The sequence below is a fragment of the Chinchilla lanigera genome, unplaced genomic scaffold (assembly GCF_000276665.1).
Source record: "Chinchilla lanigera isolate Chin_1 unplaced genomic scaffold, ChiLan1.0 scaffold00032, whole genome shotgun sequence".
NCBI classification, from domain to species: domain Eukaryota; kingdom Metazoa; phylum Chordata; class Mammalia; order Rodentia; family Chinchillidae; genus Chinchilla; species Chinchilla lanigera.
Genome location: NW_004955433.1, coordinates 15,379,885 through 15,394,439, shown reverse-complemented (window position 1 = coordinate 15,394,439; position 14,555 = coordinate 15,379,885). Strand labels below are relative to the sequence as shown.

At 52.7% G+C, this 14,555-nt stretch overlaps 1 protein-coding gene across 14 annotated transcripts in view; it reads left to right on the top strand.

Annotated features, from left to right (window-relative positions):
- Positions 1-14,555, top strand: part of Kifc3 (kinesin family member C3) — a 62,559-nt gene that overhangs the window by 34,063 nt on the left and 13,941 nt on the right. For 8 of the 14 annotated variants that reach the window (XM_013516181.1, XM_013516185.1, XM_013516184.1 and 5 more), the window contains 2 exons: positions 3,775-3,913; positions 6,727-6,929. The exons of 3 other annotated variants lie outside the window; for them this stretch is intronic. In XM_013516181.1, the coding sequence (XP_013371635.1) occupies positions 3,775-3,913; positions 6,727-6,929 (342 nt within the window). Of the gene's footprint in view, positions 1-3,774; positions 3,914-6,132; positions 6,153-6,726; positions 6,930-14,555 lie in introns of those variants that run through there. 3 more of the 14 variants (XM_013516178.1, XM_013516190.1, XM_013516189.1) reach the window with 3 other exon arrangements.

Here is a 14,555-nt window from a genome sequence, read left to right as displayed (position 1 = left end):
GCCCCTTAGTCTGCTGAGCTCCAGCAGCTGGTCCTCAACAGGTTCTGGGGACCTGCCTTGCATCTCTCCACCATGCTCCTCGCAGCCCATCCAGCCCTGAGCCTGCTTGGATGGGGCAGTTTGCTTGTACTATGTCTCCATGAAGATCTCACGGGAGTGGACAGAAGCTTTTTGGCCACACCTAGAGTGAGGTGTTGAAGTGGGAAGTATGGGGCCTCTGCTGAGATGAGCAGGGCCTGGAGTATTGGGAAAACAAGCTGGTTTGGGGTAGCTGTTTATTTCCACTCGGATGTGAGACTGGGGACCATACTTATATAGTATTTCCTTGTTTGAAGTGAGAATTCAAAGCTAGACAGGGCTTCACCAAAACTTGGGGATCCCCCCTTGCCATTACCACTAATTTTTAAAAGGCAAACTTTATATGTATGTGTGAAAATTTGACTGTAGAAATAAGAATAAAGATAGCAGCATAGTGGTTAGTGTTTGTTAAACATGGTTGCTGAATGTAGGCATTATATATCTCATATAATTCTAACTGTCTCAAGACAGTTACTCTTCTATCCGAGCTCTAAGCGGAGGACACACAGGTTCAGAGAGATGGTCACCCACTGAGTGGGGGTCTGAACCACTGAACACAATTAGCTTTATAGCACATGGTATAAAGAATTTACCTTGTACATTTGTAGACAATACCTGAAACTGAATGCCTCTTGTGGTCCCCTGTCTTGAGAGATCTACTATGACAGTTGGTTATTCATTTATCATTCCTATGTAACTGCTTATATTTGTAGACTGTCAGCCTCATTCTTTTAAACTATTGCATAATATTCTACTTGAGGTTTTACTATGAACTGTTGTTACTGGGCTGAGAGTGTAGCTCAGTGGTAGAACACTTGCCTGGCATGCTTGAGGCCCTGGGTTCAATTCCCAGTACCACTATATGCATATATAGATACAGATACATTTTTTCCTGTACCTTCTCTGTATTGTTTCTGATTATGGTGAGCCCTTTACATATTCGTATAGCTGTGAGTGCTGGCTTTGAGTACTTTCAAGAGCATCATGGGCTCTGCCCATTTTTAATCCATACATTCATTAAAGAGATACTGATGAGGGGCCTACTATGCGCCAGTGCTGTGCTAGGTGCAGGGAAACAGGGAAGAGAATAAATATTTGACAATCTGGCAGGGGTGCCAGAGAGTCACGGAATGATCATGAATGCAAAGCAGGCAGGGGCCATAAACGCTGCAGCAGAGGATGAAATACGGGATTACCTGGGACTGTTGCTGAGGGCCTAAGAAAGCCTGTGCCGAGCCCCACCCCCTCACCCTCCCTCATTCTCTTCTGACATCCACATGGAGAGATTCTGCCTTCCTGGAAGCCAAATGTGCATAGCACCTTGAAGGCACTGTGCACAGACCGTGCACAGAGCCATGGGCAGGAAAGGGCTGGGTAGCATGTATTCCTCCAAGGAATCCTCCCCAGTGTGGACGAAAGCCCTGGGCCGGGCAGTGTGGGACCCCAACCCCTGATCTGGATAGGAGCCCAGGGCCAAGGCTTGTGTTTCATGGTGTTCCTCAGCCCTTATCATATGGTTCATCTGCAAACTAAACCAGATGGTCCTTTTATCTGTAAGGTCTGAGGGAAATCCAGCCTGGCCAGAGAACAGTTAAAGAAACCAGAGAGTTAGTCTTTGCCCTGACTTGGGCCACTGGTATTTAAACGGGGAGGCTGTGGTTAGGAATGCAAGGCCTCCAGTTGGGTGGTGCTGTGTTCCTGAGTTTTGATTATGGGGTGTCAGGCTGCACCCGAGGCCTGGGGTCAGCAGATATGCTGAGGCTCTCAGAAGCTGTAGCCAGCATCCCACCTCCATGCTGTTCATGTCTCTTTGGGTCCCCACAGGGCTCTGTCACGTCAGGGTCATGGATGTGGGGCCAGAGTGGGTCGCAGTCCCAGCAGGGCAGCCCATAGGCGTAGTCACCTCTAGCCTCCAAGACACTCATAGAGGTGCTGCAGGAATTCCAGCCCTGGGCCGTCTGTTCTTCCTGCGCCTTGGCCAGCAGGCCAGAAATAGTATAACCTTTGCTCCAGCCGACAAATGGGAACTTCCAGCTGTTGCTGTTGCTGCCACGGCCAACAAACCTGCTTGTGATGGTGTGGCAGCTGGTCGAGGGGTGGGGACAAAATTAAGTTGTCAGGAATTTTCCAAAATACAAAGGGTTTGCTTCCCGGCTTGGAATCAGGAGAAGGCGCGAGTGAGGGAGTGGATGGCGAGCTAAGGACCCTGCTGATGTCGCTTTTCCTCTTCTTTGCAGTTGTTTTTATTGGCTTTTGATGGTCCAAGTTTTAAAAAATGGAACTTTTCTAAATACAGAAATAGTAATCACTGCTGCTGTGCGCCATACCCTTTGTGTTTTGCTTCACGGCTGCAGTTACGGTGTACCAGCGCTAGGGGCACTGTTATTGTAAGTTGTAGTTTAAGGAGGGTAGTGCAGCTTCAGGGAAGGTAAGTACTACGACTTAGTTACACCCCACCACACGCAGGTGACAGGTGGTCCACCCAGGCCTTGCCCAGTCCGGACTGTTTTTATTTTTCTTGAGATATGGTTTTGCAGTGTAGTTCAGCCTGGCTTTGAACTCAATAAACAGCCGAGGCTAGGCTTGAACTTGTAAAGATTCTCTTTGCCTCAGCCTGTTGTGTGCTAGAATTACAGGTGTGCACTATCCTGTGTGGCCAGACTATTTTTAAAACATACCACTTGTCTGTTTTGAGAGAGAGCACAAAGGCGCACAAGCTCCTCCTTGATACCCCTATTGATGTTAAGAAAGAAACAAAACGCTGTAGATGTTTATCAGGTGAAAACTTCAAATGCCAGAGAGGCTCAGAATGAACTGGACAGTCACCTCTGTTCCCTTCCCCTTCCCACTGTGAAGTTTCATCTTATTCTTCAAATGTTTAAATGATGCTTACTTCTACTCTTAGTCCCTTCCTGTCACCCCCACCTCCCACAAAGAGCCACCGTCCATCGATCTCTCTGGATTGTCTTCTCTATCTCTTTTATGTTTACCACCCTCCAATGGGATTGCACTTCCACGTGGCTCTGCCACATGCCTGGCATCTTCCTGCGTGAGCTGCCTAGCACTGCTTTCTGCTCGTCTCACTCCCCTCCCACCTGTTCAGTGGTCTGCTGTGTCCCCACCTCTTTGTCTTTAAACCTCCTTGATCTGGAGGAGGGGGTCCCATGGTCCCTGGAGAGCCACATACGGTGGGGAGAATGGAGGAGGCAGGGGAGCCCTTGCCCTGCTTGGGTGGACTTGTACATAACTTCCTAGTCCTCAGGGTCCCAGCCGGAGTAGAGGGCTGTGTGCTGGGGGTGGTAGCAGCTCATAGTGTGGGGCAGTTGCCCTGAGATGGAGGTGTGTATGATGCGGCTGGACATCCCTGTGGACCTGCGGACTGGTGGCTGGTGACTTGCACCCAGGGAGCCTCCAGGGCTGGCCCAAGCTTGGTGTGAGGACTTCAGGTGCCCAGAACCTCCTTTGCTTGTTCTGGTCTGGCTGGCACAGGGCAGGAGTATGTACCGCCACTGTCTTGCTGTGGGAGCTGAGGCCACTTCCTTTTAGACCCCAGGCCTCGTTGTCCCTTGCCAGCACAGTGAGAGCTTGAGCTGGGGGCCTGAGGGCCATACCAGCTCCAGAGTACACTGTTCCCAGGTCCAGGGTCCTTCCCTGGCACAGCCCCTTCATGTGAGGATTCTGGTTGTGTCTTGGCAGCAGGCCCTGCAGGACAAGGGGTGCAAGAGCAAGAGTCAGGGGACGAAAGAAGACAATCTCCTGAAGAGGCAGGCGCTGGTCCCCAAGCGGGACAGAGAGGCCCCGGCAGCTGGTGGTGCCATGAATGTAGAGAAATCAGGTAAAGAAGGGCTGCCTGCTGACCCGGAACACCCTGGCGAAGCTAGCACAGGAGGGAGGCTCTTGTGGGGTCAGAGATGTCCCCACATCTGCACCCCCAGGGGGTTGGCTCAGGCTGACTTTGGCCACCTTACCTGACACAGAGCGGAACTTGGAGACTCTAGCCTGCCTCTGCCGGATCCAGGGACAGTGTTGTCTGTCCCCTGCTTCTCCTCATGCCACCAGCCCCACCCAGTGATAAGAGGCCTTGGCCAGCGGGGGCTAGGGTTGAATTTCCCTGCTTTTTGTCTTTTCCCAGCACCTGTCAAAAGCAGGGCACAGGTGGCAGCCTCCCAGACGCCACCGCCTGCTGAGAGGCCTGGCTCCCTCCCGTCCAGCCTGGGCCCGTGGGGGTCTAAGGCTCCCAGGACAGGGATTGGATTCTCCAGCCTCTAGGCTGAGAGAAAGGAGCTGGCGGCTCTGCTTTTCCTTGGCAAGGCCGGTTCTGGAAGATTCTACAGGCCCCCTTTGTGGTCTCATAGTCTGTGCCAGGCGTCCTAGCAGCGAGGCCCAGCCCATGGAGAACCGAGGCAGAGCATCCTCGAGAGCCCAAGGGGAAGCCCAGAGGAAAGGGCCCTGGTGTTCCTGCTGTTTTCCTGTGCCCGAAGGTTAATCTGTGTGTCTGAACTTGCTGGGGTCTGGCAGGAGTCTGCCCTTCTTCGAGGTTGGGCCAGAGCCAGATTCCAAGATGTGGGGTCTGACTGAGGTAAGGGCAGCAGGCTTTAGAGGGGACATCATCCAGCCCGTGAGGCGGGCCTTCCTTCCGGGGTAGCAGAGAGGTGCTGAGAAGAGGAAGGCCAGGTCCTGTTAGGGGTGAGGACTGGCTCTTGTCTGTACACTGGACCCCCCTGGGCCCTGCATTCAGGAGCGCCAGTCCTGAATGCAGCCCCTTAGACTACTCGGCCATCCTGACATATGTGAGCACCAGTCCTGTGACGAGTGGCGCCTGTGAAAATGGACCTGCCAGTTGGCCCTGTGGCTCACCTCCTCCTCCTCCCCTCTTCCCTTCCTCCACCCTCCCTGGGCTTCTCTGAGACCTTTTTTCTCCCTCTGGCTACCCAGGCTCCTTCAGCTCCCAGCATTAGCCCAGGGCCTGGTGCTGAGGTCCTGGTGAGCCTCACTGGGGCAGCTTGGGGGGTGTTTCAGGCCTCCAGTAACAGAGCGGTGTCTCAATGACAGGACCCTTTCGGCTTCATTTCAGCCCTGTGGGCTGTGACAGTCACCCACACTGCGCACCCTCAGGGTGCCAGGCTGCTTTCCCAAGCCTGCTTTCTGGGCTCTGCACATTGACCCCATCCTCACAGGAGACCCCGTGGACCCCTCCCACGCACTGCTCAAGTGGCAGAACCACTCCCTGGCTGGAGGCTAGAGTCCAGTGCCTTCCCTCCCATGCCACAGCAGTCTGCCAAGGGCAGAGGGCCACATGGGTCACATGCCACCCCCCATGGCAGCCCCGTGTTCAGGTCTGGAAGCATCCACATGCCCTCACTCTTTCTGGAACAGGCCACAGAAGCCTGGGCAGCTCTGTGACTTGCATGCTGTGTCACATGCAGGCCACACAGCCAGGGCCACTGTCCAAGCAGGGAGAGCCCGGCCCCAGCTCTCTGGAAGAAGGGAAAGCCGGCTGGGAGTGCCCCCGCTTTCTAGACAGCCCGGCCTCACCCCTCCCCATCCAGCTTGGGGGCAGTTCTGAGCTGGCCCTTCCCATGCCCACGGCAACTGCCCCCTCTTATCCCAGTTCCTTGGCAGAGCCCCCAGTGCCTTTCTGCCTCCTGGTCTAAGCTGCTGGCCTGTCAGATGCAGGTGGCTTCAGTGACCGAGTCTGGGAGCCCTCACCCCTAGGCAAGGGGCCCGGAGGCCCTGGACCAAGGCCAGGTGGGAAGACTCAGTAGTCAAGAGCTGGCCTCTTTGCTCCTGGACACTCTGCAGTCTCTGTTTGGGCCACTGAAAGGAAGAGGGCCCCCCTCCCCATCCTCCTGTGTCCTTGTGTCGCCTGAGCCGCTGGCCAGATCCTGCCTGCAGAGACCGTGTTCCTTCTTGGTGCTCTGGCAGCAAGCTGGCCAGCTCGACAAGCGTCCCAGACCCCTTAGCAGGTCACGGGCCTCAATTCCATGTCTGTCTGTCTCTCTCTTGCTCCTGGTGACAGGACAGTGGAAGGCCAAGGGAGGAGGAGGACTCAGGCTGGGGCCTTGCCCCACTCGGTACTTGTCCCTTTCTTGTGCTGGTGTGGTCCCCACGTGCAGGTGTCACCCCCAGTGCTGGCCTGGCTGCCCCTGCCCCACCTGCTGGTTTGCCTGTGTCCTGTCTGTCGCACTTGCACATGCTCCCTTTGCCCCCTTGCTGTGCCCAGGTGACCATTTCCTGAAGGGACAGCTGAGGCCTCTGCTCCTCTCTCCCATACCCTTGAGAGAGCTTGAAGTTGAAGGCAGTCATTTCCCCCAAGCACACTGTTTCCTGGGTGAAAAGCCTTTGTCTTTTTCGGTGGCACCAGCCTGTGAGCTACAGAGAGGGGCTTGGCCTTCAGACCTGGAGTGTGTGCTTGGAGAGCAGTCAGTGGACGTTGCTCTCCTAAGCCTTGGTCCAGGCAATTCTGTTCCCCAGAAGCTGCCTGCTGAAGTCCCCCAGTGACCCATGCTGCCACTGCCTCCAGCCCGCACCTGCCCCCCACCTGCTTGCACCCCCTTCCCATCGCAGTGGTCCATCCTGCCATGCTGTCCCCTCCTCCGCCAGCGGGGCCACCACAGCCCTGCTGACCGGCCACTACTTTGCTTGTAGGTGGGCGGCTCTTTGGCAGCGGGAAGTGCTCGAGCCTGTCGGGGTTGCCAAGGGCAGCCCCTGTGGTGCATAGAATGGTGGAGGCCATGTCCCAGCTTCAGAAGGAGAAAGCTCAGCTTCAGGAGGAGCTGGTGGTCCTACGGGAGAGGTTGGCCGTCCATGACAGTGAACAGCAAACCACAACCACCCAGCTGCAGAACCAGGTACCTGGGGAGGTAGGGATGGGCAGAGAGCACAGTCCACTGTGGAGCAGGTCGGAGGACATAGTGGGAAAACCTGGACCCACCAGGCCTATGGCATAGTAGTCAGTGGCCTCTCCTTTCTTGGCCTGGGAAGATTCTAAAAAAAGAGGTGGCCTAAATCCGAGGCCCTGGGCTTCCTTCTGATCATCTTCTTGCTAGGGGACAGGAAGTGACGTAGTTGTGAAAGGGGCAGGAATACGTCTGCTCTGAGGCCTGTACTTGGTCCGCCCTTTCTTCCAGTGTCCTGAGCGAGGCAGCCCACGGGGACAAAACCGCTGGTCACTCACCACACACACGCACATACACAGACACATGCGCACACACTTCCCAGGAGCTGAGAGCGGATCCTCAGGAAAGGTGCGGGCCCACATGAGCACGTGTGGGAGGAGGGTGCTGTCAGACACCCAGAAATGAGGGAGGGCTTCCTAAGTTTGTGCTGGGAGTTCATTGCCCTGTCAACTGGTCAGGAGGAATTTGGGGGTCCTGAGCTGGAAGCTTCACGCCCCGGGGGGCTGACACCCGCCTCCGTGTGCCTGGCTGCTTCGCTCTCCTCCTTTCATCTCCATGCTCAGCTTCTCCCTCCGTAGTCAATGCCTGCCTCCACGGCAGTCTGGGCCTCACCGCTTGCCCAGGGTCCCAGCTGCACGTGCCACATCGTCCCCACATGGGTCCCTGCGTTCTCGGCCAGCCTCTCTGCTGTCAGCCCTGCCTACCTTTAGGTGCGGCACCCTCTTCCTCTGTCCCGTGAGCCCACCCGGAGATGACCAAGAGAAAGTGCCCGTCTGCTGGAAGGGAGTCACCAGGGCTGGGACCTGACCTCAGTTCTGGGAGCTAGTTGCTTGCACACACCTCAAGTTAGCAGTATTTCTTCCAGCTCCTGCCTCCCGCCCCTTGCTGACTTGGACAGGCCCCCCTGGGGTGTCCCCCTGTGCTGTGTCTCGCTCTTACGTCCTCAACCCTGTTGCTTTACTGTCTGGCTCTGCCAACCCCGTAGCCTGGCAGCTCTTCCCAGACGGCTCTGCATCCCCCTGCCTGCTGCGCGCCTGTCTCCTTCCTCGTGTTTGCAGAGCCTCTTGAGCTGAGCACAGGGCATGCCCAGGTGCCCTTGAGGCTTGAGTCTGGGGGAGATGGATGTTTGCTGTGGCCATGTGAAGCAGGCAGAGTGACCTGGGCTATGCAGGGAGGGCACACCCGCCAGGGAGCTCTGACCCCCAGGTGGAGGGCAGAGACAGGGCTGGTGTTGAAGTGTGGCACAGTGCATTCTGAGCTGAGGGAACAGCCTGTGCAAAGGGACTGTGGCAGCAAGGGGATCAGGCTCCAGGACAGCCGTAGGGGCTGTGGTTGGCTCAGGGCCCACCCTGCATGTCACACACCCTGCCTAAGGCCAACGCTCAGCAGCAGCTCTGGCTTCTCCCGTCGAGGCTTCCCTGGCACTTTTCAATCTCAGTTTCTCTCTCTTTTCTCTCTCTCTCTGTCTCTCTCTGAGTTTCATTGAGATAGAATTTATAGACCATAAAATCCATCCTTAACATTGGTCAATTCAGTGGTTTTAAGTGTGCGTGTATTTTTTTAAAAATTTATTTCTTTTTTGGAGATAGAATCTCACTGTGTAGTTCAGGCTGGCCTTGAATTCACTACCTAATCCAGACTGGCCTCAAACTCGAGGTGATTGTCTTAGTGCCTTTTTTTGTTGTTGTTGCTGAGACAGAATACCCAGAACCCCCAGTTAAAGGAGGAAAGGTTTATTTAGCTCACAGCTTGTGGAGGTTTCGGTTCAGAGTTGGCGGGCTCCAAGGCAGGGTGGCTTGGCAGAGGGGCATTGCAGAGGACAGACAGTCCATTGCAGGCGGAAGGCTGCAAGCAACAAGCCACAAAGGATAAGCAGCAAGCAAGGAACCTATTCTGTCCCTTATATCTTATCCAGGCTACCCTCCCTTACGGAAGTAATACTCACACCCTTAATCCTAGCATCAAATCCTTGATCCAGGCATCACATACCCTAGATCAGCTCTGAAAAGCTCCACCTATGACTGCCTCTGAGGGGGACATCTAGATGCAAACCATAATATGATCCTCCTTCATCAGACTCCCAAGTACTGGTATTTTAAGTGTATGCTGACAACTCCAGCAGTGGTCCTAAGTATATTAAGACAGTGGTACACCTTTCAGCACTATCTAATTTCATTTTATATTTTGAGATTGGGTCTCACTGTGTAGCCTAGGCTGGCTTGAAACTGATGCTGATCCTCCTGCCTCAGCCTCCCAAATGCCGAGATTACAGATGTGCACCACCAAGCCCAGCTGTCTAATTTTAAATCATTTTTATTACCCTTAAAAAGACGTGATAGGGGCTGGGGATTTAGCTCAGCGGCAAAGCGCCTGCCTGGCAAGCGCAAGGTCGTGAGTTCAGTTCCTGGTACCGGAGAAAAACCAAAAAAAAAAACAACAAAAAAAAAAGACGTGATAACAATCGTTCCCCGTTTCCTACCCCTGAAGCCCCTGGTAGCTGTTACCTGCTGTTTTTATGGATTTACTTTTGCTGGCATTTTATATAAATGAAATCAGAAAACTTTTATAACTTTAAACAATTTTTTTTTCTTTTTTGCAGTACTGGGGATTGAATTCGGGGTCTTGTGCATGCAAGACAAGCTCTGTGCCGCTGAGCAACATCCCAGCCTTTTTTAATTTTTATTCTGAGACAGGGTCTTGCCAAATTGCTCAAACTCAACTTTTGTTCCTCCTGCCTCAGCCTCCCACGTAGCATATACCATCATCCCTGGCTAAACAGATTTTTAAAAACTTCTTTTCCTTTAATGATCAAGGTCTGCCTTGTTGACTTTTAGCCCTAGCTCTTAGCCTCCTTGGGAGAGCCGCAACCCACCCTGCTCCCCAGATGCCGTTGAAGGTCTGAATGGTCCCTGGTCTTTGCTCAGGGTGTGTCCATGAACTTCTTGCCTGCCACCTCCTTTTTCCATACCTTTCTTGGGGGCCGAATGTGAAGCTGCACTCTTGGTGCAGCTCTCTGGAGGATCTGACCCTGTGGGGATGTGGCCAGCCACACAGGCCTGGGGCCAGGATCAAACCTTGACTTTAGCACCGACATTGGCTGTGTGGGGGGCTAGTTTCCTACCTCTCTGTACCTCAGTTTCCTCCTCTGTAAAGTGGTCATAATAACGGTTCCTGGATGAAATGATCCTCAGCAGGTTACCAGTGTTGCCACCAGCACCTGAAAGTTTTGGATTTGGAATCCTGGGAGCTGAGTTCCAGTCCCAGTGGTGCCCCTCGCTAACCGTGCTGCTGTAGGAAGTCATCTGTGTGAGCTTCTGCTCTCCATTTCCACACTGGGGTAAAAGCACGGCTCTGTGGTCATTGGGTGGGTCCACTGTGAGAGCAGACAGAAAAGTAGATGGCAGACTGTGAAGTGCAGTGCCTCATGGCAGTCACTCCTGCGAGCTCTCGTTTCCCCTCAGCTTCGCTGTGGTTCCTACGAGTTGCTTCTCTAAGGAAAGCCGGTCATGAAGTATACTCGGCCTGTTTCTCACGATGCCTGGGCCCCAGCCTCACCTGGCCCGAGTTCCAGTCCGAGACCCAGCAGTTAGGGGTCAGGTGACCTCAGCTGGGTCCCCTAGCCAAGGCCTGCTCCCTCTTGGAACCTCAGCTCTCCTTCCTACCTGGTGGGGACAATAGCACCCTTCCTTGGGGGGATTTCTAGTGGTGATCTCACCAGGTCCCTTGACAAAGCTCACTGAGTGGATGGGGCTGCTGCTGTCCTTGTGGGAACCCAGGCTTGTGGAGCTGTCCAGGCCCCTCATGCGAAATGTCATGTGGAGGGGCTCTGTCATGGGGAGCACGGGACAAGGGTCTGCAGTCCTAGGGCACAAGAGTTCCAGTTTCTCCTCATGCTCACCGATGCTTGTTATTTTAGGAGCTGTCCTAGTGGGTGTGAAGTGGCTTTGACTTTGGCATATCCCCGGTGACTAGTGTGGATGAGTGTTTGGAGAAATGTCTCCCCAAGTTCTCTGCTCATTCTTTCATCAGGTTTTGTGATTGAAAGCATTCTTTTTTTTTTTTTTTTTTTTTGGTCATTTTGAGACAGGGTCTCGCTATGCAGTTCAGGCTGGCCTTGAGCTCAGTTTGTAGCCCAGGCTGGCCTTGAACTCACAACGATCCTCCTGCCTCAGCCTCCCGAGTGCTGGGATTACAGGCATGTGCCACCACACCCTGAAGAAGAGTTCTTATAGACTCTGGATGTTCACCCCTTAGCAGATAGCTGATTCTCCCATTTTTCTCCCATTCCACTGGTTGCCTTTCCACTCTGTTTGAAGATAATCTTCATAGTACAAAAGTTTTAAGTTTTATAAAGGCCAATTATCTACTTTTTATTGCTTATGTTTTTGGGGTCATAGCCAAGAAATCATTGCCAAACTCAGTATCGTGAAGTTTTTCTCCTGTATTTTCTTCTAGGAATTTTATCTCTCATACTTAGGTCTTTGATCAATGTTGAGTTAATTTCTGTCTGTGGAATGAGGTGAAAGTCCAACTTCATTCTTTCGTATGTGGCTAACCAGTTTCCCAACATTATTTGTTGAAAAGATTGTCCTCTACCCACTGAATGGTCTTGGCACCCTTATCAAAAATCACTGGAGCCGGGCAGAGTGGTGCAGGCCTGTGGTCCCAGTACTCGAGAGGCTGAGGCAGGAGAATCACTGTGAGTTTAAGGTCAGCCTGGGCTATAAAATGAGCTCAAGGCCAGCCTAAACTGTATAGTGAAAAAAGACCAAACTGCATTGTCTCAAAAAGACCAAAAAAAAAAAACCAAAAACTAAAAACCAAAAACCACACACACACAAAAAAAACCCAAAACAAAAAACAAAACATTTGAACCTAGGCATGAGTTTATTCCTAGGCTCTCTGTTCCCTTGCCTTGTTTTTTATGTCTGTTTTTAGGCCACACTGCGCTGACTTGATTCCTGAAATGTTGTAAATTCTAAAACCAGGAAATGTGAGACTTCCACCTGCATTGTTCTTTCTCAGAATTGTTTTTTTCTATTTGGTTTCTCTTGAGATTCTGTGTGAATTTTAGTATGAATTTTTAAATGTCTTCAGAAAATTCTGGGATTCTGATAGGGATTGTGTTGTATCTAGATTGCTTCTTCCCAGTGAGTCTTCCCAGCAGTGGACATGGGATGCTGTTCCCTTCACTGGGGTCTCCTTTAATCCTTGCGGGCAGCGTTTTGTGGTTTTTAGTTTAAAAGTCTCTCCCTGCCTGGTTAAACTTATTCCTGAGTATTTTATTCTTTCTCATGCTATTGTAAATGAAATTATTTTCTTATTTTCCTTTTTGAATTGTTTACTGTGAGTTATAGAAAGACAACTGATTTTGATGTGGTAATTTTACATCTTTTAACTTTGCTGGATTTGGTTATTAGTTCTACTTGGGCTAATATCTTAATCAAATTCATTGCTGATATTTAAATCTAGACATTGTTTTTGTCTAGATAAAAATTGGAAGATGCAGCTCCCCTGGGCCAATGTTCCCACATTGCAGCCGCTACCTATGTCCGAGTGTGTGTCCTTTGGTGCCTCTCAGCCCGGCACCCCTCCTGCCTCTGCTCGTAGCAGCCTGACCCACGGAGCCTGCTCTGCCTGCCTTTGTTTATTCAGCATTCATCCTGCATGTTTTTACTGGGCACCTGGTATGTGCCAGGCACTGCAAGTACAGGACTGAGCACCACAGACAAAGGTCTGCACCTTCACAGACCTTTCATTCTAGTACAGGTTGAACACCCCTAATCCAAAAATCCAAAGTACAGAATGCCCCCAAATCTGAAACTTTGTGAGTCAATATGATGCCACAAGTCTGACGGCTCAGTGTGCACAAACTTTATTTTATCTAAAAGAGTGTGTAAAATTATCTTTATGCTTGGGCATTGTGGTAGACACCTGCAAGCTTAGCTACTTAGAAGGCTGAGGCAGGAATATTGTAAGTTCAAGACCAGCCTGAGCAACTTAGCAAGACCCTGCATAAAAATAAAATTTAAAAAGAGGTAGGGATGTAGCAAGTGCTTGCCTAGTATGCGTGAGACTCTTAAGTTTGATGTCCAGGACTGCAAAAGAGTAGTCTTCAGGCTGTGTATGTAAAGGTGTACATGAGGCACAAATGAAATCTGTGTTTAGACTTGGGGGTCCCCTCCCAAAGATATTATTTACAGGCAAATGTCCTAAAATCTAAAAGTCTAAAATGAAAAACACTCTGGTCCCAAGCAGGTTGGGTAAGGGGCACTTAACTCGGAACTGCACATCTGTGCTGGGCTGCTCTGTGACAGTCACATCTGTTATCTCGCATCCTCCTAAGACAACCTCAGTGAGGTCACCTCTCACACAGATGATGAAATGGAGAGGTACAGAGAGGTTAGGAGGCTTGTCCAAAGTGAATAAGGTGAGCTCTGGCTTGGAACCCAGGCAGTCTGGTTTGGGAATCTGTAGTTTACTACTGCTCTTCTGCCCACCTTCTGCCCCATGTGGCGGAAGGTCCCGGATGTGAATATTTGACAGTGGAGACAGCTGTGAGGATGGGCAGTAGTCACATGGCCGAGACCCGGCCTCCTGGGTGTAAGGGGTGTTGGGGCAGGATGGGGAGGCGGCTGTAAAAGGGGTGCTCCCCTGTCTGTTTCCTTGAGGTCTTCCCAGCTCAGCAGTGCCAGGGGAGGAGCCCCCTTTTGCCCAGAAAGTGGCTGACGTGGGCAGCCCAGTGCGGTGGGAGGCAGGGAGGTAATCAGCAGGTTGTCTGTGAGAAGAGGCCACCTTGGGAGCAGACAGCTGAGAAAACACAGACCCAGCAGGCGGCCCCACCTGCAGAGCTGTTCTGCCTGATGTGTGAATGCAGGTTTGTGTCAGGTCAGCAGACAGGCCCGGCTCTCCCCAGGCCGGGCCTTGTACCCGGACTCAATTTCTCTGCCTGGTGAAGAGCTTGGGCTAGGGAGGGGTGTTGCCCCACCGAGCTCTGGCTTGACCTCCATACTACCCTGAGACCATCACCTTGGCCTGGTCAGGAGGCTGCTTTCCCAGGGAGGTCCCTGGGGGGCCCTCTCTCTGGGCAGGTCCCCTCCTGCTCCCCAGTCTGTGCTCTCCCCACTTCCAGCCCCTTTCCATTTCTTTCTCGCTCTCTACCTTTTTGACGCTGCCAGACCTGCCTGCTCTGCCTTCTAGTTCAGGAGAAAGCTGGCGTCCTCCCCGCAGCCTCCAGACTGTGGGTCCCCTGTGGGTTGGGGGCAGGGGTCCCTCTGCTGGGCAGTGCCCTGAAAGGCACCAACCCTTAGGGCCATGGAGTAGTTGAGTTATCTGTGACTGACTGATGGGGCTGTGGCCACTTGGGCCAGGGTGCCCCTTGGGGTTGGTCTGCTACATCTCAGCTGGGTCCCCCTGCTGTGCTGCCTGCTGCCCCAGGCAAGCCAGGCAGTGGCTTAGGGTGTGGTGTCTCTCGCAGCCCCTACTCAACTCTCCTGCACCTCCTGCCCCTTCAAAGCCAACTCCGGGGGCCCCCCTCATGGATTCCGCAGATCCAGGCACCCAGGCTCCCATTGTGAT